The 23820-nt window shown below is 46.6% G+C and overlaps 1 protein-coding gene across 1 annotated transcript in view; it reads left to right on the top strand.

Moving 5' to 3' along the window:
* LOC144595404 (protocadherin-16-like) overlaps nucleotides 1-23820 on the top strand; it is a 130625-nt gene that overhangs the window by 12012 nt on the left and 94793 nt on the right. The window contains exon 2 of the mRNA XM_078402906.1: nucleotides 188-2005. Within this exon, the coding sequence (XP_078259032.1) occupies nucleotides 236-2005 (1770 nt within the window). The 5' untranslated portion in view covers nucleotides 188-235. The remainder of the gene's footprint in view (nucleotides 1-187; nucleotides 2006-23820) is intronic.

Genomic DNA, 23820 nt, shown 5'->3' with positions numbered 1-23820 from the left:
CGGTGCTGGCTCGAAGGGCCGAATAGCCTCCCCCTGCACCTATTTTATTTGTTTATTTGTCAACCATCCTTCTGCCCGACCAGTTTGTTGCCAATTGAAACAATGGTGTTGAAGCAATGAGGAAGTTTCGCTGTGCACCCTTACATTTGCAATGTAATAATTGTGACTAACCTTTGGATTTTTACAGATTTAAAGCGATTGTCTGAAGAGAGGGAAGTGGAGAAACGTTGGGATTATGGATTCCATGCGGAACGTAGCAGTTGAATACCGAGCTGTTTCCCAGTGGCTTCACGTGATGATGGGATTGCTAGTTGGATGGTCCTGGACTGTGGCAGGGTCCAGTGAGCCTCTGGTTCTTCACATCGATGAAGAACAACCGCCTTACAGTATCATCGGTGACATCAATGCAGGTCTTCCCCCCGGCCGGATCACGAGTAGTTTCCTCACACACGAGACAGAAGGCTCCGGCATGTCCACCGACCTGATCATTGATGAAATGACGGGGATTATTAAGACAGCCAGGATACTGGATCGGGAGACCAGGGATAAGTACCGGTTTGTTGCGGTGAATTTAGGAGGTGACACAGTTGAAGTGGTGATATTAGTCAATGATATAAACGACAATGCTCCTGTCTTTCCCAGCAGTCAGATGCGACTGAAAATATCAGAACAGACACCTGTGGGAACTCGGTTTCGCCTGGACTCGGCCATCGATGCCGATGGAGGCCAGTTTAGCACCCAGGGATATCTCATACAAGGTGGAAATGTAGGGCAGTCCTTTAGGCTAGAAACTAAAAGACTGACAGAGACACTGGACCTGGAGCTGGTGGTCAACAGTCCCCTGGACAGGGAAGAGAGATCCACCTACACTCTGGTGATTGAAGCCTTTGATGGTGGAACTCCTCGGAAAACAAGTCAGATGACTTTGTACGTCTCCATTTTGGATGTTAATGACAATGCGCCGATGTTCAATCAAACTCGATACCATGCTATAATCTCAGAGAGTCTACAGCCTGGCAGTACATTTCTCCAGGTCTTTGCCACAGATGCAGATGTAGGAAATAATGCAGTGGTTATTTATGAGATCAACAGGAGGCAGAGTGATCCCAACCAGTACTTTTCCATTGACTCAAAGACTGGTATCATCAAGTTAAACAAAGAATTGGATTATGAAATGAAGAAAGTTCATGAGCTGGTGGTCCAAGCTCGAGACAATGCTACACACCCTGAAATAACCACAGCATTTGTTACTGTTCAGGTCAAGGATTACAATGATAACCAGCCCACTCTTACCATCATCTTTCTCAGTGAAGATGGTTCACCTCACATATCTGAGGGAGCTCAACCTGGTCAGTTTGTGGCTAGGATCTCTGTATCTGATCCTGATTATGGAGAATATGCCAAAGTCAATGTATCCTTAGATGGTGGTGATGGTAAATTTGGACTAACTACCAAGGATAATATTATTTATTTAATTTGTGTGGACCAGATGTTAGACAGAGAGGAGAAAGATAGTTACCAGCTGAGTGTTATGGCCACTGATTCTGGAACTCCACCGCTCAGGGCTGAATCAACCTTTACCATTCACGTAACTGATGTTAATGACAACCCTCCGGTCTTTGACCATTCAAGGTACAGGCAGTCAATTCCAGAGGTTCTGTACCCTGGAAGCTTTGTGCTACAAGTAACTGCCAGAGATAAAGATGATGGCATTAATGGCGATATTGTTTACAGCATTGTCAACAGCCCAGAGTCTCACTCTGAGTGGTTCACCATTGATCAAGTCACTGGCGTTATCACCACAGCTGCAACTCTGGACTACGAAACAGACCCAGCTCCCACATTGACCGTGTTGGCCACTGATCGTGGAAACAAGCCTCTGTCTTCCTCTGTGACTGTCACCATAACGATCCAGGATGTTAATGATAATGAGCCTGTCTTCAGCAGAAACTTCTATAATACGTCAATCAAGGAAAATGAACCCCCTGGAACCTGCTTCCTCCAGGTAGGTGTGCCCTGGCTGTCCACTGGACCTTGACCGCTGACCTTGAATTAAAGATGTGAGGGTTTAGCTGGTATGACAATTTTGCCTCATTCCTTGAGGAGGTTTTTGGGTGTGAATGATTAATTGATAACAATGGGAAGTAACTGGTAATGCGATTATATAGATATGCTGTGTGATCAATAAGTGTGATCCAATCTCCTGCCATCTGTATATTTGTGGTAACCTTTCCCACACAATAGGATCTTGTATTGAGGTGCAGTGATAAATGAGCAAGGTAAAATCTTGCAACATTAACCCAACCCTCTAAATCATCCGAGCAATGTTACAGCTGTTTCATGGTGGATATTGGAAAGTATTGAAAGAGGCCGATGGATTGTTAGCCTTTGTGTCGAGGAATGTGTTCTAAGCAAAGTTACAGTGATAGACAATAGACAATAGGTTCAGGAGTAGACCATTCGGCCCTTCGAGCCAGCACCACCATTCAATGTGATCATGGCTGATCATTCCCAATCAGTACCCCGTTCCTGGGAATAAGGGGTAGGCTATTTAGAACGGAGATAAGGAAAAACTTTTTCAGTCAGAGAGTTGTGAATCTGGAATTCTCTGCCTCAGAAGGCAGTGGAGACCAATTCTCTGAATGCATTCAAGAGAGAGCTAGATAGAGCTCTTAAGGATAGTGGAGTCAGGGGGTATGGGGAGAAGGCAGGAACGGGGTACTGATTGAGAATGATCAGCCATGATCACATTGAATGGCGGTGCTGGCTCGAAGGGCTGAATGGCCTACTCCTGCACCTATTGTCTGTTGTCTATTGTCTAGTATCTTCTACAATTATTTTACTTGATTATTGACCATTTCTGCTCAGGAAATGCGGTGCTGGCTCGAAGGGCTGAATGGCCTACTCCTGCACCTATTGTCTATTGACCTTCCAGTTCATAACTGAATGTGTCAGTTGTGAGAGCGTGGAGAAGCTGGGATTATTTTCCCTGGAACAGAGGTTGAGATGGGAAATGACTGGTGTATAAAATAATAAGGTGGAGATGGGGCAGATTGCAAGAAACATTTATCAGCTGTTGATAAAACTAGGGGACATAGATTTAGGGTTGGGTTAAGAGGGGGGTTCCGAGGGGTTCTTCACCCAGAGAATGGTGAGAAGCTGGGATACACCGCCTGAGAGAGTGGCGGCCATACACCGCCTGAGAGAGTGGTGGCCATACACCGCCTGAGAGAGTGGCGGCCATACACCGCCTGAGAGAGTGGCGGCCATACACCGCCTGAGAGAGTGGTGGCCATACACCGCCTGAGAGAGTGGCGGCCATACACCGCCTGAGAGAGTGGCGGCCATACACCGCCTGAGAGAGTGGCGGCCATGTGGGTCACTGACACCATTTCACAAATGTCCAGAAGCTGGCATACACCGCCTGAGAGAGTGGCGGCCATGTGGGTCACTGACACCATTTCACAAATGTCCAGAAGCTGGCATACACCGCCTGAGAGAGTGGCGGCCATGTGGGTCACTGACACCATTTCACAAATGTCCAGAAGCTGGCATACACCGCCTGAGAGAGTGGCGGCCATGTGGGTCACTGACACCATTTCACAAATGTCCAGAAGAGCATTTGGATTGCCCAAGTATTGTAGACCACAAGCCACATTGGCCATGGACATGGTGGGACGAATGGACTATTTCCATGCTCTGTGACTGTTACCGTAAAAGTCATAAAGGCTTTATTTACATTGAATAGGATCATCAATTTGAAGCACCTCAATTAATTATTTTGTCAGCCTCCTCTGATCCAAAGAAATCCTCCCCAGCCTATTGAATCTTTTCTCATCACTACAATTTTATACTCTGAGAGCTTTCTCATAATTATTTTAGAAACATAGAACAGAATAGCACAGGAAGAGGCCCTTCGGCCCATCATGTCTGATTTGGCCTTGATGTCAAATTAAACTAATCCTGTCTGCTTCCAGACGGTCTATATATCTCTATTCCTCTGCCTGTTACGTCCGGACCTGAAACGTCACCCATTCCTTCTCTCCAGAGATGCTGCCTGTCCCGCTGAGTTACTCTAGCTTTTTGTGTCTATCTTCGATTTAAACCAGTTTCTGCAGTTTCTTCTTATACATGGCTCTTACACCCACTATTTAGAAACTAAGAACTGTGGATGGTAGTTAATACACAAAGGGACACAGAGTGCTAGAGTAACTCAGCGGGTCAGGCAGCATCCGTGGAGAACATGGATAGGTGACATTTGACCAGCTAAGTTATTCCAGTGCTTTGTGTCCTTTTGTTTCTTGTGATACGCTACGATAGAACTTTATTTATCCCAGGAGAAAAATTGGTCTGATAACAGTCATAAAACACAAAATACATGAAACATGAAAATAAAGTGACGAGTGGAAAGGATTGGGGACGTGCAAAGATTGGGGGGGTGGGGGGATCAGTCTCAGTCTAATCCATGACAGAAGGGGGAGGAGTTGTATGGTTTGATAGCCACAGGGAAGAAGGATCTCCTGTGGCGTTCTGTGCTGCATCTTGGTGGGACCAGTCTGTTGCTGAAGGTGCTCCTCAGGTTGGCCAGTGTGTCATGGAGGGGGTGAGCTGTATTGTCCAGGATGCTCCACAGTTTGAGGAGCATCGTCCCCTCCAAGACCCCCTCCCATGAATCCAACTCCAACTCCACCCCCAGGACGGAGCCAGCCTTCCTGATGGGTTTGTTGATCCTGTTTGCGTCCACGGCCTTCGCCCTGCTGCCCCAACACACGGCAGCGAAGAAGATGGCACTGGCCATCACCGACTGGTAGAACATCTGCAGCATCTCACTGCAGATGTTGAAGGAGCGGAGCCGTCTCAAACAATACAGCCGGCTCTGGCCCTTCTTGTACAGGGCCTCAGCGTTCCTGGACCAGTCCAGTTTACTGTCTAAGTATTTGTACCCCTGGTGAACTGCACATCCACACCAATGATGGAGACAGGGGACAGGGGTATTCCTCTCCTCCTAATGTTCACCACTACCTCCTTAGTCTTGTTGCTGTTGAGCTGCAGGTGATTCAGCCCACACCACTCAACAAAGTCGTTGACTACACCTCTGTATTCCGCTTCCCTCCCCTCATTGGGGCAGCCCACAATTGCAGAGTCACCTGCAAACATCTGCAGGTGGCAGGAGACGGAGTTATATCTGGAGTCTGAGGTGTAGATGGTGAACAGGAACGGAGAGAGGATCGTCCCCTGTGGGGCCCCATTGTTGTTCACCACCATGTCCGAGACACAGTTCTGCAGCCTCACGTACTGTGGTTGTCCAGTCAGGTAGTTGGTGATGCAGGACACCCACTATTGTATCTACTTCCTCCACCTCTCTCTGTAACATAAAGAACATGTACAGCACAGGAACGGGCCCTTCAGCCCACAATGTCCGTGCCCAACACGATGCCAAATTAAACTAATCTCCTCCGCCTGCACGTGATCCATATCCCTCCATTCCCTGCATATCCATGTGCCTTTCTAATAGCCTCTTAAACACCACTATCGTATCTGCCTCCATCCCCACCCCCGGCAGCTCGTTCCAGACATCCACCACCCTCTGCCTTTAAAAAATTGTCCCTAGACATCTCGTTTAAACTTTGGTCCCATCCTGGAAATAAAGTCTTACTGTCTACCTTATCTATGCCTCTCATAATTTCTTACTCTCTACCCTATCTATGCCTCTTATAATTTTTTACTCTCTACCCTATCGATGCCTCTCATAATTTCTTACTGTCTACCCTATCGATGCCTCTCATAATTTCTTACTGTCTACCCAATCTATGCCTCTCATAATTTTATATATTTTTGTCGGCACTCCCCTCAGACTTTGACACTTCAAAGAAAACAATCCAACTTTGTGCAATCTCTCCTCGTAGCTAATGCCCACTGATCCTGCTAAATGTCTTCTGTACCCTCTTCAAAGGGTACCCTAATTTGATGAAGGACCTTATTGCTATTGAGGGAATGCAGTGTAGGTTCACCAGGTTAATTCCCAGGATGGCGGGACTGACATATGTTGAAAGAATGGAACGACTGGGCTTGTATTCACTGGAGTTTGGAAGGATGAGAGGGGATCTTATAGAAATATATCAAATTAAGGGATTGGACAGGCTAGATGCAGGAAACATGTTCCCGATGTTGCGGGAGTCCAGAACCAGAGGCCACAGTTTAAGAATAAGGGGTAGGCCATTTAGAACTGAGATGAGGAAATACTTTTTCACCCAGAGTTGTGAATTTGTGGAATTCTCTGTCACAGAAGGCAGTGGAGGCCAATTCACTGGATGCATTCAAAAGAGAGTTAGCGCTCTTGGGGCTAGTGGAATCAAGGGATATGGGGAGAAAGCAGGAATGGGATACTGATTGTGGATGATCAGCCATGATCACATTGAGTGGTGGTGCTGGCTAGAAGGGCTGAATGGCCTCCTCCTGCACCTGTTTTCTACGTTTCTAAGTCTCAATCCTTCCTGTAATAAGGCACCCTGAACTGCACACAATATTCCAAACGTGGCCGAGCCTGCGTTTCATGCATCTCCATCACTGCAATCATATCCCTCCCTGATTGTGGTGACCAGAATTGTGTGAAGTCCTCAAACCATTGCCTTTGTGAACTCCATACATCGGACCGTGAAAGCTTCCCATGTGCTCATTTTAACCTGCAAGGACCTTCTATACCCTCACATCTTGGTATCCTCTCATTTAGCGTTTGTAGACTCCTCTTTCAAACCACCAACAAGATGCTGTCCAAGGGGAGGAGCGTTGTTGACATCTGCACTTGTGGAAGTCAGGAATGCACTGGACATCTAATGGCTGCACACTGGATGTGCCCTAAGTTGAGGTCAGAGCTGTCACACTGAGCCGATGAGCTGGACTACAACTTGTATCTGCTTTGTGGCTTACACCAGCCCTGACTGATGCATCTACCAAAATCCCAATCACCAGAATTGGCAAACCTGGATGAAAATGGTGGGGGAAGTTTCAGTGCCCTCCATAATGTTTGGGACAAAGACCCATCATTTATTTATTTGCCTCTGTACTCCACAATTTGAGATTTGTAATAGAAAAAAATCACATGTGGTCAAAGTGCACTTTGTCAGATTTTATTAAAGGGTATTTTTATACATTTTGGTTTCATCATGTAGAAATTACAGCTGTGTTTATACATAGTCCCCCCATTTCAGAGCACCATAATGTTTGGGACACAGGGCTTCACAGGTGTTTGTAATTGCTCAGGTGTGTTTAATTGCCTCCTTAATGCAGGTATAAGAGGGCTCTCAGCACCTAGTCTTTCCTCCAGTCTTTCCATCACCTTTGGAAACTTTTATTGCTGTTTATCAACATGAGGACCGAAGTTGTGCCAATGAAAGTCAAATAAGCCATTGTGAGACTGAGAAACAAGAATAAAACTGTTAGACAACAGACAACAGGTGCAGGAGGAGGCCATTCGGCCCTTTGAGCCAGCACCGCCATTCAATGTGATCATGGCTGATCATTCTCAATCAGTACCCCGTTCCTGCCTTCTCCCCATACCCCCTGACTCCGTTATCCTTAAGAGCTCTATCTAGCTCTCTCTTGAATGCATTCAGAGAATTGGCCTCCACTGCCTTCTGAGGCAGAGAATTCCAGAGGTTCACAACTCTCTGACTGAAAAAGTTTTTCCTCATCTCAGTTCTAAATGGCCTACCCCTTATTCTTAAACTGTGGCCCTTTGTTCTGGACTCCCCCAACATTGGGAACATGTTTCCTGCCTCTAACGTGTCCAACCCCTTAATAATCTTATGTTTCGATAAGATCTCCTCTCATCCTTCTAAATTCCAGTGTATACAAGCCTAGTCGCTCCAGTCTTTCAAAATATGACATTCCCGCCATTCCGGGAATTAACCTAGTAAACCTACGCTGCACGCCCTCAATAGCAAGAATAGTTAGAGACATCAGCCAAACCTTAGGCTTACCAAAATCAACTGTTTGGAACATAATTGAGAAGAAGGAGAGCACTGGTGAGCTTACTAATTGCAAAGGGACTGGCAGGCCAAGGAAGACCTCCACGGCTGATGACAGAAGAATTCTCTCTATAATAAAGAAAAATCCCCAAACACCTGTCCGACAGATCAGAAACACTCTGCATTAGCCAGGTGTGAATTTGTCAATGACCACTGTCCGCAGAAGACTTCATGAACAGAAATACAGAGGCTACACTGCAAGATGCAAACCACTGGTTAGCACAAAAATAGGATGGCCAGGTTACAGTTTGCGAAGAAGTACTTAAAAGAGCAACCACAGTTCTGGAAAATGGTCTTGTGGACAGATGAGACGAAGATTAACTTATATCAGAGTGATGACAAGAGCAAAGTATGGAGGAGAGAAGGAACTGCCCAAGATCCAAAGCATACCACCTCATCTGTGAAACACGGTGGTGGGGGTGTTATGGCCTGGGCATGTATGGCTGCTGAAGGTACTGGCTCACTTATCTTCATTGACGATACAACTGCTGATGGTAGTAGCATAATGAATTCTGAAGTGTATAGACACATCCTATCTGCTCAAGTTCAAACAAATACCTCAAAACTCATTGGCCGGCGGTTCATTCTACAGCAAGACAATGATCCCAAACATACTGCTAAAGCAACAAAGGAGTTTTTCAAAGCTAAAAAATGCTCAATTCTTGAGTGGCCAAGTCAATCACCCGATCTGAACCCAATTGAGCATGCTTTATATATGCTGACGAGAAAACTGAAGGGGACTAGCCCCCAAAACAAGCACAAGTTAAATATGGCTGCAATACAGGCCTGGCAGAGCATCACCAGAAAAGACATAGAAACATAGAAAATAGGTGATGTCCATGACACCCAGCACCTGGTGATGTCCACACCCAGCACCTGGTGATGTCCACACCCAGCACCTGGTGATGTCCACACCCAGCACCTGGTGATGTCCACACCCAGCACCTGGTGATGCCCACACCCAACACCTGGTGATGTCCACACCCAGCACCTGGTGATGTCCACACCCAGCACCTGGTGATACCCACACCCAGCACCTGGTGATGTCCACACCCAGCACCTGGTGATGTCCACACCCAGCACCTGGTGATGTCCATGACACCCAGCACCTGGTGATGCCCACACCCAGCACCTGGTGATGTCCACACCCAGCACCTGGTGATGTCCACACCCAGCACCTGGTGATGTCCATGACACCCAGCACCTGGTGATGCCCACACCCAGCACCTGGTGATGTCCACACCCAGCACCTGGTGATGCCCACACCCAGCACCTGGTGATGCCCACACCCAGCACCTGGTGATGTCCATGAATCGCAGACTTCAAGCAGTCATTGCATGCAAAGGATATGCACCAAAATACTAAACATGACTACTTTCATTTACATGATATTGCTGTGTCCCAAACATTATGGTGCCCTGAAATGGGGGGACTATGTATAAACACTGCTGTAATTTCTACATGGTGAAACCAAAATGTATAAAAATGGCCTTCATTGAAATCTGACAATGTGCACTTTAACCACATGTGATTTTTTTCTATTACAAATCTCAAATTGTGGAGTAGAGAGGCAAATAAATAAATGATGGGTCTCTGTCCCAAACATTATGCGGGGCACTGAGTCTTAATGCACTCATTAAAAGCTCTGTGATTTTACTTAATCCTTTCTGCTGTGACCCCCTCCACATTTTATATTCCTGAATCACCTCCCCCTTTTTCAACTTTTATTTCCTGCAGTTTGCCTCCTTTCCTCCTCTGTCTGAAGAAGGATTTTGACCCAAAAAGTCACCTATCCGTGTTCTCCAGAGATGCTGCCTGACCCGCTGAGTTACTCCAGCACTCTGTGAAACATCACCTATCCATGTTCTCCACAGATGCTGCCTGACCCGCTGAGTTACTCCAGCACTCTGTGAAACATCACCTATCCATGTTCTCCACAGATGCTGCCTGAGTTACTCCAGCTTTTTGTGTCTATCTCCGATTTAAACCAACACCTGCAATTCCTGCACAATTAACTTTCCCACCTGCCTTTGAACATTTATTTTATTTATTATTATTTACTTATTTACTTATTTATTTTCCGGGCAATACAACACAACAGATTGACCATACGGTTGTGAAAGTTAAATAGTACAAAATCATTGTCTCAAAAATAAAACAATATAATCACACATGATATTCTCTGACCAATGCAGAAGCCAAAGCATTGTGTTTACCCTTAATACTTAACAAAATATAATTTAAAAAACACAACATGATTACAGCAACTGGAGAATGTGAAGATGAACAGTGATTTTCTTATTTCTGCTTGGACATGAGAACGCAAAGCAACACATCCCATTGAAACATTCAAAGTTCTCACGGTTGTGGTCTAATGTTCCCCTGGCTGGGCAGTGGCTCGGCTGTGTGGATGCGACACAGGGTTAGTGGAGAAAAGTCTTCTTCTTTCATGTCCATCATCTATGTTTCAAATGTTGACATCGCTGTCTTCATCCATCCTGAAAAGGGTGCAAGCTTCCGGCGACAATCAGTGGGAGCCACATCTTGTTACAATAGATGATGGTGGTAGCAGAATTAGCTCAATAGATGATGGTGGTAGCAGAATTAGCTCAATAGATGATGGTGGTAGCAGAATTAGCTCAATAGATGATGGTGGTAGCAGAATTAGCTCAGGACACTTCCAGTTTCCAGCTTTGTGGACCCGTCAGCTATGGGGCCTGGAGAAAACAAAACAGTACTGCATAGGAACGGGCCCTTCGGCCCACAACTACACGATGCCAAATTAAATTAATCTCCTCTGCCTGTACATAATCCATATCATGTGTCTATCCAATAGCCTCTTAAACACCACTATCGTATCTGCCTCCACTAACACCTCTGGCAATATGTTCCAGGCCCCCATTACTCTCTGTGTAAAATAAAACATCCCCCCATCTCCACAGAATCAAGGGATATGTGGAGAAAGCAGGAACGGGTACTGATGTAGGATGACATTGAATGGCAGTGCTGGCTCGAAGGGCCGAATGGACTACTCCTGCACCTATTGTTTATAGCTATACCATCTAGTGTTGGATATTTCCACTCTGAGAAAAAGATTCTGACTGTCTACCCTATCTATACCTCTCCTAATTGTAGACACTTTTATCAAGTTTCCCCTCAACCTCCAACGTTCCAGAGAAAACAATCCGTCTGTCCACCCTCTCCCTGTAGCTGGAACCCTCTAATCCAACCTCTCCCTGTAGCTGGAACCCTCTAATCCACCCTCCCCCTATAGCTCATACCCTCTAATCCACCCTCTCCCTGTAGCTGAAACCCTCTAATCCAACCTCTCCCTGTAGCTGGAACCCTCTAATCCACCCTCCCCCTGTAGCTGAACCCTCTAATCCAACCTCTCCCTGTAGCTGGAACCCTCTAATCCACCCCCCCTCCCCCCCCTGTCGCTGGAACCCTCTAATCCACCCTCCCCCTGTAGCTCACATCCTCTAATCCACCCTCTCCCTGTAGCTGGAACCCTCTAATCCAACCTCTCCCTGTAGCTGGAACCCTCTAATCCACCTCCCCCCCCCTGTCGCTGGAACCCTCTAATCCAACCTCTCCCTGTAACTGGAACCCTCTAATCCACACCCCCCCCCTGTAGCTGGAACCCTCTAATCCAACCTCTCCCTGTAGCTGGAACCCTCTAATCCAGGCGTCATTCTTGCAAGCCTCCTCCGCCCTCTGCAAAGCCTCCACATCGTTCCTGTTATGGGGCGACCGGAACCACAGGCAATATTGCAAATAAGAGGTGAAAGATTGGTGGGGACACACTCAGTTACAGCAGGCTCGATGGGCTGAAGGGCCTCCTTCTGCCTCTATCCCACCGTTGTGAGTCATAACGCTGAGTCTCCTCACCGTTGGAGAGTCGAGTTTAAAAGATTGTGCAGGAGTTGCTGGGTTTGACAAGGCTGCTGGGCCAGCACTTTAAGCTGTTTGGCCCACGGCCAGGGAATGGGATGAGGGGCCCAGCTCATGTGATTTACATAAATGAGAGAACAGTGTGAGAGTTGGTGCCAAGACCCCCAGGTGTTAGTTCTCACCCTAAGCTAATAACTCTCGGCAGTTCCGGACAGCAAAACGAGCAAAGCTGGGGGTGACTATTAACCCATCACTGTTCCCCAGTCCGTGAACCTGCACTCCCTGCAACTAGAATCAAAGCAACATTTCCACCCGGCTCGGTCACTTTCCTCACGGGTCGGGGGGAGATGTGCAAGATGTGGTTTTAATTTGGGGATGGGGGAGGGGTGTATGGGTTGTTGGTGGGGGATGTGAGCTGAGCTTTGCTGTGAAGCTTTGTAGCCGCTCCAGGAGCTGCACTCTTCCCATCTCGTTGCCAATGAGATGACTTCTTGTTTTAGCCGCAGTGAAGCCGATGAAGAAAGTTTCTCAGCGTTCACACGCAGTCTCCTTCACGGTTAACACCATGAGTTCCAATGCAACAAGTTTATTGGATTATTTTCTTCACACTTTGTACATGTAACAGCAACTCGATGATCATTTTAATGTGTGGGGAAAGCAGTGCCGACAGGCTGATTATCATTTTTACAATGAACTTTGTGTCATTGGCATGTGAGAAGATTTTGTAGTAAATGTCTGGCCATTCACATTGGTGCCATAACGAGAAAGTAGAGGGTAAAATGTTGAGAGATGTTGTTCAGAGGGGAGCTCAATGCTTGTATACAAGTCACAAGGCCAGGCACAGAATCAGGCACAGGCCAGGCACAGAATCAGGCCAGGCACAGGCCAGGCACAGGCCAGGCACAGAATCAGGCCATCAGGCCAGGCACAGGCCAGGCACAGAATCAGGCCAGGCACAGAATCTATTAGAAGGGCAGCCCTTTATCAGGAGAGACTTTGATTGCAGAACGGGATCAGAGCTTTGGCTGTTGTGTACATTATGGTCTCCGTACCTTGGTACCCCACCCAGGGGTGCAGAAGGAGATCAAACTTTGGTAAATGCATTGGGTGTTGTCTACATCATCGTCTCGAGGAATATATGTGCATGTAGTGGTGGGAGTGCTACAAAAAATGATGGGCCTTTGGATTAGATTGGTTTATTGTCACGTGTACCGAGGTACAATAGACAATAGACAATAGACAATAGGTGCAGGAGTAGGCCATTCAGCCCTTCGAGCCAGCACCGCCATTCAATGCGATCATGGCTGATCACTCTCAATCAGTACCCCGTTCCTGCCTTCTCCCCATACCCCCTCACTCCGCTATCCTTAAGAGCTCTATCCAGCTCTCTCTTGAAAGCATCCAACGAACTGGCCTCCACTGCCTTCTGAGGCAGAGAATTCCACACCTTCACCACCCTCTGACTGAAAAAGTTCTTCCTCATCTCCGTTCTAAATGGCCTACCCCTTATTCTCAAACTGTGGCCCCTTGTTCTGGACTCCCCCAACATTGGGAACATGTTATCTGCCTCTAATGTGTCCAATCCCCTAATTATCTTATATGTTTCAATAAGATCCCCCCTCATCCTTCTAAATTCCAGTTTATACAAGCCCAATCGCTCCAGCCTTTCAACATACGACAGTCCCGCCATTCCGGGAATTAACCTAGTGAACCTACGCTGCACGCCCTCCATAGCAAGAATATCCTTCCTCAAATTTGGAGACCAAAACTGCACACAGTACTCCAGGTGCGGTCTCACCAGGGCCCGGTACAACTGTAGAAGGACCTCTTTGCTCCTATACTCAACTCCTCTTGTTACGAAGGCCAACATTCCATTGGCTTTCTTCACTGCCTGCTGAACCTGCACGCTTCCTTTCATTGACTGATGCACTAGGACACCCAGATCTCGTTGAACTCCCCCTCCTCCTAACTTGACACCATTCAGATAATAATCTGCCTTTCTATTCTTACTTCCAAAGTGAATAACCTCACACTTACCTACATTAAACTGCATCTGCCATGTATCCGCCCACTCACACAACCTGTCCAAGTCACCCTGCAGCCTTATTGCATCTTCCTCACAATTCACACTACCCCCCAACTTAGTATCATCTGCAAATTTGCTAATGGTACTTTTAATCCCTTCGTCTAAGTCATTAATGTATATCGTAAATAGCTGGGGTCCCAGCACCGAACCTTGCGGTACCCCACTGGTCACTGCCTGCCATTCCGAAAGGGACCCATTTATCCCCACTCTTTGCTTTCTGTCTGTCAACCAATTTTCTATCCATGTCAGTACCCTACCCCCAATACCATGTGCCCTAATTTTGCCCACTAATCTCCTATGTGGGACCTTGTCGAAGGCTTTCTGAAAGTCGAGGTACACCACATCCACTGACTCTCCCTTGTCAATTTTCCTAGTTACATCCTCAAAAAATTCCAGTAGATTTGTCAAGCATGATTTCCCCTTCGTAAATCCATGCTGACTCGGAATGATCCCGTTACTGCTATCCAAATGCTCAGCAATTTCGTCTTTTATAATTGACTCCAGCATCTTCCCCACCACTGATGTCAGACTAACTGGTCTATAATTACCCGTTTTCTCTCTCCCTCCTTTCTTAAAAAGTGGGATAACATTTGCTATCCTCCAATCCACAGGAACTGATCCTGAATCTATAGAACATTGAAAAATGATCTCCAATGCTTCCACTATTTCTAGAGCCACCTCCTTAAGTACTCTGGGATGCAGACCATCAGGCCCTGGGGATTTATCAGCCTTCAGTCCCATCAGTCTACCCAAAACCATTTCCTGCCTAATGTGGATTTCCTTCAGTTCCTCCATCACCCTAGGTTCTCCGGCCCCTAGAACATTTGGGAGATTGTGTGTATCTTCCTCAGTGAAGACAGATCCAAAGTAACGGTTTAACTCGTCTGCCATTTCTTTGTTCCCCATAATAAATTCCCCTGCTTCTGTCTTCAAGGGACCCACATTTGCCTTGACTATTTTTTTCCTCTTCACGTACCTAAAAAAACTTTTGCTATCCTCCTTTATATTATTGGCTAGTTTACCCTCGTACCTCATCTTTTCTCCCCGTATTGCCTTTTTAGTTAACTTTTGTTGCTCTTTAAAAGAGTCCCAATCCTCTGTCTTCCCACTCTTCTTTGCTAGTGGGTTTATAATGAACGTGTGTATATATATATATGTATATATATTTATTTATAGGTTGTAGACAGATGGAGACAGAGAAACCAGGAAAAATGGGAGAGGTGTCAGAAATAATCCAAATGAACATAAGGATGGGGTGATGTTCATAGCAAAGGCCATAAAATGGATAGTTTCTTCATGAATGCAGGTGGCATCATCAATGTAGAGGAGAAAGAATGGTGTCAGAGGACGTTTGGAACAAGAACTCTTCCTTCCAGTCCTGGTAACAGCCTCATGAATCTATCCTGCCTTATGCATTCCTATGCATGGCAGCTGCAGTCTATACTCCAAGTTATGCACAAATGATCATGTGTACAGCTGTATGACATCCCACCTCTTGTATACATTGGCCGATGAAGGCAAGCATATGATATACCTTTGTCTCTGTCTACCTGTGTTCCACTTTCAGGGATGATGCACCTGTTTACTGGTCCCATTTATTATGCCTATCTTCCCAAAATGCATCACCTCACATTTTCCAGGATTAGGGGCAACACAATGCAAGCTAGTTAATTGGATCCAAAATTGGCTTGGTGAGAGCAGGCAGTGAGAGGAGGCTCTCTGATTGGGAGGGTGGGTTATCAAAAACAAGACGATATGGGATTAGGAAGAAAGATTTTCAAAGGAGATTTTAGGGATTTTTAAACATCACTGGATGATATGTGGATCTCATGGGCAGTGGGGGTCGAATCAGATTCAATCATTATGTGTAAGAAACAATTAGACAGGCCCAAAAGAATACAAAAATAATGTGGCAAATTGTATTAATATAAATGGGCAGAAATGTCAGCATTTGGTCTCATACAAAACCATGACAATACTCTGACTGTAAAACAGTCCTGTGGAGAACCCTCGGCTGTTAGTGAAAGTCCCATTAAGATGAAGACTTTGAACTGCAAGGTTTACATGACAATGTTAGTTTCCTTGTGGAACACGAGGTGGGCAGAATATGTGGTTTATGTATGGAATGTTCTACATTTAACTTTACAGATCTTTCTGCAGTCACACAGAGAAACATCTTGTGGCACTGTCTCTGCAGTAGGTAGTGCTGCTACTTACAGAATGGATGACACAACAGCAAGTGGGTTGTTGAGGATTGGAGAAGGACTTAGATGTCAGAAGATCACTGCCCATAGGTGATGCGTTCTATGCGCAGAGGCACACCTGAGCTAACATCCAGTGGCAGGGTCTCTGCACAGCTCAAGGACTGTGCCTGCCGTGGGAAACGTAATGCATCCCGCTTCTCGTGACCACAAGGAAAACATGAGGTGCTGCAGGAACTCAGGGCTCTGGTGATAGATGGATCCAGAGGTGAGGATCCACCTTTTGCTTGTCAGCTCCTGCCTCTGGGGGTTAGATACTCTGGGGGTTAGATACTCTGGGGGTTAGATACTCTGGGGGTTAGATACTCTGGGGGTTAGATACTCTGGGGGTTAGATACTCTGGGGGCGAGTGGAATCAAGGGATATGAGGAGAGGTTGGGCCCAGGTTACTGATTGTGGATGATCAGCCATGATCACAATGAATGGTGGTGCTGGCTCGAAGGGCCAAATGGCCTCCTCCTGCACCTATTGTCTATGTTTCTATGCCTCACACCTCTCCTTCCTCTATCCTGGCCAAATCCTCTCTGATGCAGTCTTGACCTGAAATGTCGACTATCCCTTTGACTCCACAGATGCTGCCCGACCCACGGATTACCTGCAGCATCTGCAGCCTTGTGTCTCAAAAGGTAGACAAGGTCTTTTTTCATTGTGTAAGGAGTTACCTGCCTGAAGCCATTTAAGCCGTGACATTGAACTCTATCTTCAGAAAACGGGGCTTCCCCTCCTCCATTATAGATGAGGCTCTCACTAGGGTCTCTTCTACATCCCGCAGCTCCGCTCTTGCTCCCCCTCCCCCCACTCGCAACAAGGACAGAATCCCCCTCGTTCTCACCTTCCACCCCACCAGCCAGCGGATCCAACATATCATCCACCAACATTTCCGTCACCTACAACGGGACCCCACCACTGGCCATATCTTCCCATCCCCTCCCCTCTCTGCGTTCCGCAGAGACCGTTCCCTCCGTAACTCCCTGGTCCACTCGTCCCTTCCTACCCAAACCACCCCAACCCCGGGCACTTTCCCCTATAACCGCACGAGATGCAACACCTGTCCCTTTACCTCCCCCCTCAACTCCATCTAAGGACCCAAACAGTCTTTCCAGGTGAGACAAAGGTTCACCTGCACCTCCTCCAACCTCATCTATTGCATCCGCAGCTCTAGATGTCAACTTATTTACATCGGCGAAACCAAGCGCAGGCTCGCCGATCGCTTCGCTGAACACCTGCGCTCGGTCCGCATTAACAAAACTGATCTCCCGGTGGCCGAGCACTTTAACTCCCCCTCCCATTCCCAGTCTGACCTTTCTGTCATGGGCCTCCTCCAGTGCCATAGTGAGGCCCACCGGAAATTGGAGGAACAGCACCTCATATTTCGCCTGGGCAGTTTGCAGCCCGGTGGTATGAACGTCGACTTCTCCAACTTTAGATAGTTCCTCTGCCCCTCCCTTCCCCAACTCCTTCCCAGATCTCCCTCTATCTTCCTGTCTCCACCTATATCCTTCCTTTGTCCCGCCCCCCTGACATCAGTCTGAAGAAGGGTCTCGACCCGAAACGTCACCCATTCCTTCTCTCCCGAGATGCTGCCTGACCTGCTGAGTTACTCCAGCATTTTGTGAATAAATCGAATTGAACTCTATCCCATGTGCAAAGCAATTAAGACGGGTTAACCTTTTCACTGCATCTTGGGACACGTGACAATAAACTAAACTAAGGTTGTATTTAAGTTCACAGGAATTTAACGCTCTGATTAAGGACCAAGATTGTGGTCTGAATGTTGGCACATTGCACTGTTGGTTTTGGGGAAATCAGTGTTTGTGAAACACAGTCGTTCTGCAACTAAAGACAACCATTGTTTTCAGATTAGTGAGGTTGAAAATCATACGATAGATGAATTGTGGACTTGTACCTACTGCTAGCATCATATCAACATGCTGGAGGTAACCATTGATCAGAAACATGGCGAGACCTACCATTAAATACAGAGCAGGTCAGAGGCAGTAAATCTGGTGAATCGTGGATGAATCACCTCCCAACATTCCTTTCCAACATCTGCAATGCATTGGGGAGGATGTGATGGAACACTTTCCAACATCACTCAACAAGTTCAATATCATCCAAAACAAAGCAGCCCATCCACCATTGCAAACAACAACTCCCTTCACCAACAGTGGTTGGACTGAGCACCATCTGAATAAGCCCAGGCTATTCTTCATGCAACTCTCTAACCAACAATGTGTGCCAATACACAGTGCTATAGCTGCAGCCCACAAGGACACCATCAGCTGTGGCTCCTCCAAGCTGCACATCATCCTCACTTGCAAGCACATTGGTACTCCATCATTAGTACTCCTTCAGTGAGAAGCTTCTTGGTGTGTGGCATATAGTCAATGATAAAACTATACATGATTACAATCAAGCTGTCCACAGTGTACAGATACACGTTAAAGGGTGTAACATTTAATACAAGATAAAGTCCAATTCAAGATAGTTCATTGGTCTCCAATGAGGTAGATGGGAGGTCGGACCATGCTCTAGGTCCTGTGACTAGTGGTGTGCCTCAGGGTTCGGTGCTGGGTCCGTTACTGTTTGTCATCTACATCAATGATTTGGATGAGAACATACAGGGCAAGATTAGCAAGTTTGCTGGTGATACAAAAGTGGGTGGTTTTGCAGATAGTCAAGATGGTTGTGAAAAAACTTAAGCAGGATCTGGATCGATTGGCCAGGTGGGCAGAGGAATGGTTGGTGGAATTTAATACAGAGAAACACAGAAATATAGAAACATAGAAAAATAGGCGCGGGAGTAGGCCATTCGGCCCTTTGAGCCAGCACCGCTATTCAATATGATTATAGCTGATCATCTACAATCAATACCCAGTTCCTGCTTTTTCCCAATATCCCTTGATTCCTTTTGCCCTAAGAGCTAAATCTAACTTTCTCTTGAAAACATTCAGTGACTGGTCTCCACTACCTTCTGTGCCAGAGAATTCCACAGATTTACAGATCTCTGGGTGAAAAAGGTTTTTCTCATCTCAGTCCTAAATGGCCTACCCCTTATTCTTAAACTGTGGCCCCTGGTTCCCCCAACATCGGGAACATTTTTCCTGCGTCTAGCCTGTCCAACCCTTTAAGAATTTTATTTGTTTCTGTAAGATCTCCTCTCATCCTTCTAAACTCCATTGAATACAAGCCCAGTCGACCCATTCTTTCATCACCTGAAATGTGAGGTGTTGCATTTTGGGACATCGAGCCAGGGCAGGACCTACACAGTGAGTGACAGGCCTCTGGGGAGTGTTGCAGAGCAGAGGGATCTAGGAGTACAGGTGCATGGTTCCTTGAAGGTCGAGTCGCAGGTGGTCAAAAAGGCTTTTGGCACATTGGCCTTCATCAGTAAGTGCATTGAGTATAGAAGTTGGGAGGTCATGTTGCAGTTGTATAAAACGTTGGTGAGACCGCATTTAGAATATTGTGTTCAATTCTGGGCACCGTGATATATGAAAGATATAGTCAAGCTTGAAAGAGTTCAGTGAAGATTTACGAGAATGTTGCCAGGACTAGAGGTTGTGAGCTACAGGGAGAGGTTAAGTAGGCTGGGTCTCTATTCCTTGGAGCGCAGGAGGATGAGGGGTGATCTTATAGAGGTGTATAAAATCATGAAAGGAATAGATCGAGTAGATGCACAGTCTCTTGCCCAGAGTAGGGGAATTGAGGACCAGAGGACATAGGTTCAAGGTGAATGGGAAACAGTAAAACTGCATTCCTCAAAAGGCAGAAGACATGCAAATATTAAGCACGTTGCATTCTGGGGTTTCAATAGCAATCAACATTGCCATGTGTTCCATTGTGAAACCTCTGGTCCATGGTGGGATTCCAGTTCAGTTGTCAAGGCAGATATTGAACAAATGGGGGGATGGGTACATGGAGGGAGCTGCACTCTGACCAACAGGGCAGACAGCAAAGGCGACCAGTAACTGGAGGCAATCCAGCTCCTCCCATCCCAAAGCAAAATCATGCCAACTCTGATCTTGTAGGTGTCAGACCACAGTTCGGCCTCTCCTGCTCCTTGGGTACCTTCCCTGGCATCTCCCGCTCCTCGGCCCCACTCTCTCCCATTCTCTAGAGAGAGGGAACGAGTGATGTTTCGGGTCGAGACCCTTCAGTCTGAAGAAGGGTCTCGACCCGAAACGTCACCCATTCCTTCTCTCCAGAGATGCTGCCTGACCCGCTGAGTTACTCCAGCATTTTGTGATACCTTCGGTGTGCTTTCTTGGTCAGGGATGGCAGCCTTACCATGTGAAGAGAGATAGAGGAGATTAAAACTATGTTCTCTTGAGTTTACAAGAGATCTCATTGAAACCAAATAAGGAGTCTCAGACCAGAGGCACATAGAGACACGGTGGTGCAGCACAGAAATGGGCCTCAAGTCCCATCACATCCCACCACATCTATGACAACCTTCTCCCATCTCCCATTTAGAACATAGATGGAAGAGGCCCTTCACACACAACATGGTGCTGTTGAACTAATCTCCTCTGCCTGAACAGTATCCATGTCCCTCATCCATGTGCCTACCTAAAGGATTCTTAAACCACTACATTATCTGCCTCCACCACCATCCCCGGCAGTGTGTTCCAGGCCCCCCCACCACCATCCCCGGCAGTGTGTTCCAGGCCCCCACCACCATCCCCGGCAGTGTGTTCCAGGCCCCCACCACCATCCCCGGCAGTGTGTTCCAGGCCCCCCCACCACCATCCCCGGCAGTGTGTTCCAGGCCCCCACCACCATCCCCGGCAGTGTGTTCCAGACCCCCACCACCATCCCCGGCAGTGTGTTCCAGGCCTCCACCACCATCCCCGACAGTGTGTTCCAGGCCCCCACCACCATCCCCAGCAGTGTGTTCCAGGCCCCCACCACTCTCTGTATAAAATAACTTGCCTCCTCGGCTCTCCCCTCAACCTCCGCCTTTACAGGGAAAAGAATGCAAGTCTGTCCAACGTCTCCCTAGAGCTAATACCAAGGCACATTCCTTGTATATGCACATACTTAGCCAATAAACTTATTCATTCATTCATTCATCCATTCATTCATTCATTCATTCATTCATTCATTCATTCATTCATTCATTCATCCATATCATCCAGACAACATTTTGCAAATCTCTTCTGCACCCTCTGAAAGCCTTCACATCCTTCCTGTAATGGGATGACCAGAACTGCACAATGTGACCGGATCAAAGTCCTATAAAGGTGCATCATGCTCTCTGACTTTTATACTCATTGCCCCAACTGAAGAAGGCAATTTGCCTGCACTGGGTCCAAATCTTTCCATGTCTTGCCTGTCCAAACACTACGATATCTTGGACTCCACTATCTCCTCCAGCAGCAAGTTCAGATGTCAACCACTCTCTGGGTTTAAAAAAATGCTTTCCCATTGAATCTCGTTTAAAATTCCCTCTCAGCATTAACTAATGCCCTTTTGCTTTTACTACCCTTTTCATGGGAACAATATTCTGACTATTTGCTTCATAATAATAATAATAATAATAATAATAAGCCTTTATTGTCATTGTACTTAGAGAAACAACGGAATTAGAAGAGCTACTCTTGATCAGTGCAACCAAAACAAGTTAAAACAAATGAAAAACACATCCAACATGTCATTTAAATGCTTAAAGTAGCAAATGAATATATATTTATCACACCTAGGAGAATATTGCACCTAGGTAGAATATTGCACCTAGGTAGAATATTGCACCTAGGTAGAATATTGCACCTGGGAGAATATTGCACTTTCAAATGTAATAAATACTTTAAAAGAAATTAGTGGAATGAATGACAGCATTTCTCATGTTGTGCGAATATTTGAGGAATTTAGAGTTCTGATGACTCAGGGAAATAACCTGTTCTTCAGTCTGTTTCTCCGGCTTTTGATGCAACTGTATCGCCTTCCAGAGGGCAGGAGGTTGAACCGGAACTGTCCAGGATGGGAGGGAGGTCTTTGATTATTAGGGTTAGGGTTACATAGAAACATAGAAACATAGAAAATAGATGCAGGAGTAGGCCATTCGGCCCTTCGAGCCTGCACCGCCATTCAATATGATCATGGCTGATCATCCAGCTCAGTAATCTGTACCTGCCTTCTCTCCATACCCCCTGATCCCTTTAGCCACAAGGGCCACATCTAACTCCCTCTTAAATATAGCCAATGAACTGGCCTCAACTACCTTCTGTGGCAGAGAATTCCACAGACTCACCACTCTCTGTGTGAAGAAATGTTTTCTCATCTCGGTCCTAAAAGACCTCCCCCTTATCCTTAAGCTGTGACCCCTAGTTCTGGACTTCCCCAACATCGGGAACAATCTTCCCGCATCTAGCCTCTCCAACCCCTTAAGAATTTTATATGTTTCTATAAGATCCCCCCTCAGTCTTCTAAATTCCAGCGAGTATAAGCCTAGTCTATCCAGTCTTTCTTCATATGAAAGTCCTGCCATCCCAGGGATCAATCTGGTGAACCTTCTCTGTACTCCCTCTAAGGCTTATAATTTTATATATCTGTTCAGGTCATCTCTCAAAAACTCCTTTGCGCCCGGGAAAACCAGCCCAACCTGACCCATCTATCTCTGTAACTGCACTCTTCCAATCTAGGCAATATCCTGGAAAATCTCCTCTGCTCAGTGCATGTAGTGTGGCAACCAGAACTGCGCACAATATTCAGTCTGGTCTCACCAATGTTTTGTAAACCTCCAACATAATGGAACCACTTTCATTTCTATGCAGAGTCTAAGAAGGCAAGCTTGCCAAATACCTTCATCGCCACACTCTCTATAATGTGCTGTACAGGTCCTACCCTATTTGACTTGCCGAAATACATTAGCACTTACTTCTCAGGACTAAATTACATCTGCAAATCCCAGGCGAACTTTCCATCTGATCAATACTCTGCCCTACCCTTAGACACTGCTCACTGCTTACAAACCACTCACCTGCGATCTTACTAATGATCCCCTTACATTCATGTTAATATATATCCAAAACAACGTGGGTCAATATACCACCAGTCAATAGTCAATTTACAGTCAATTTATTTGTCACATACACATAAATGTGCAGTGAAATGAAAGATTACCCACAGTCCAACAATAAGAGCAATAAAAATAATCAATAAAAATATGCAATAACACACATAATGATAAACCAACACCAAACAAAAAGAAACATCCATCACAGTGAGTCTCCTCCAGTCACCTCCTCACTGTGATGGAAGGCCAGAATGTTTTTTCTCTTCCCTGCCGTCTTCTCCCGCGGTCAGGCTGTTGAAGTTGCCACGTCGGGGCGGTCGTGGCTCCCGACATTGAAGCCCCCGCCGGGCAGAGAAAATCCCGCGGCCTATTCCAGGCCGTGCCGGACGGTGAAAGGTCCGCGGTGGGCCGACCCAAGCCCCGCGATTCGGGGCGGGTGAAGACGCTGCCGCTGCCAGAGCTCCCAATGTCGGCCCCCACCCAGGCTTCCGACGTCACAAAGTTCCAAACTGAAAACAACCCTTCCATCACCAC

The sequence above is a fragment of the Rhinoraja longicauda genome, chromosome 7 (genome assembly GCF_053455715.1).
Source record: "Rhinoraja longicauda isolate Sanriku21f chromosome 7, sRhiLon1.1, whole genome shotgun sequence".
NCBI lineage: Eukaryota > Metazoa > Chordata > Chondrichthyes > Rajiformes > Arhynchobatidae > Rhinoraja > Rhinoraja longicauda.
Note: the sequence above shows the minus strand (reverse complement) of the source record. Positions and strands in the feature narration are given on the sequence as shown.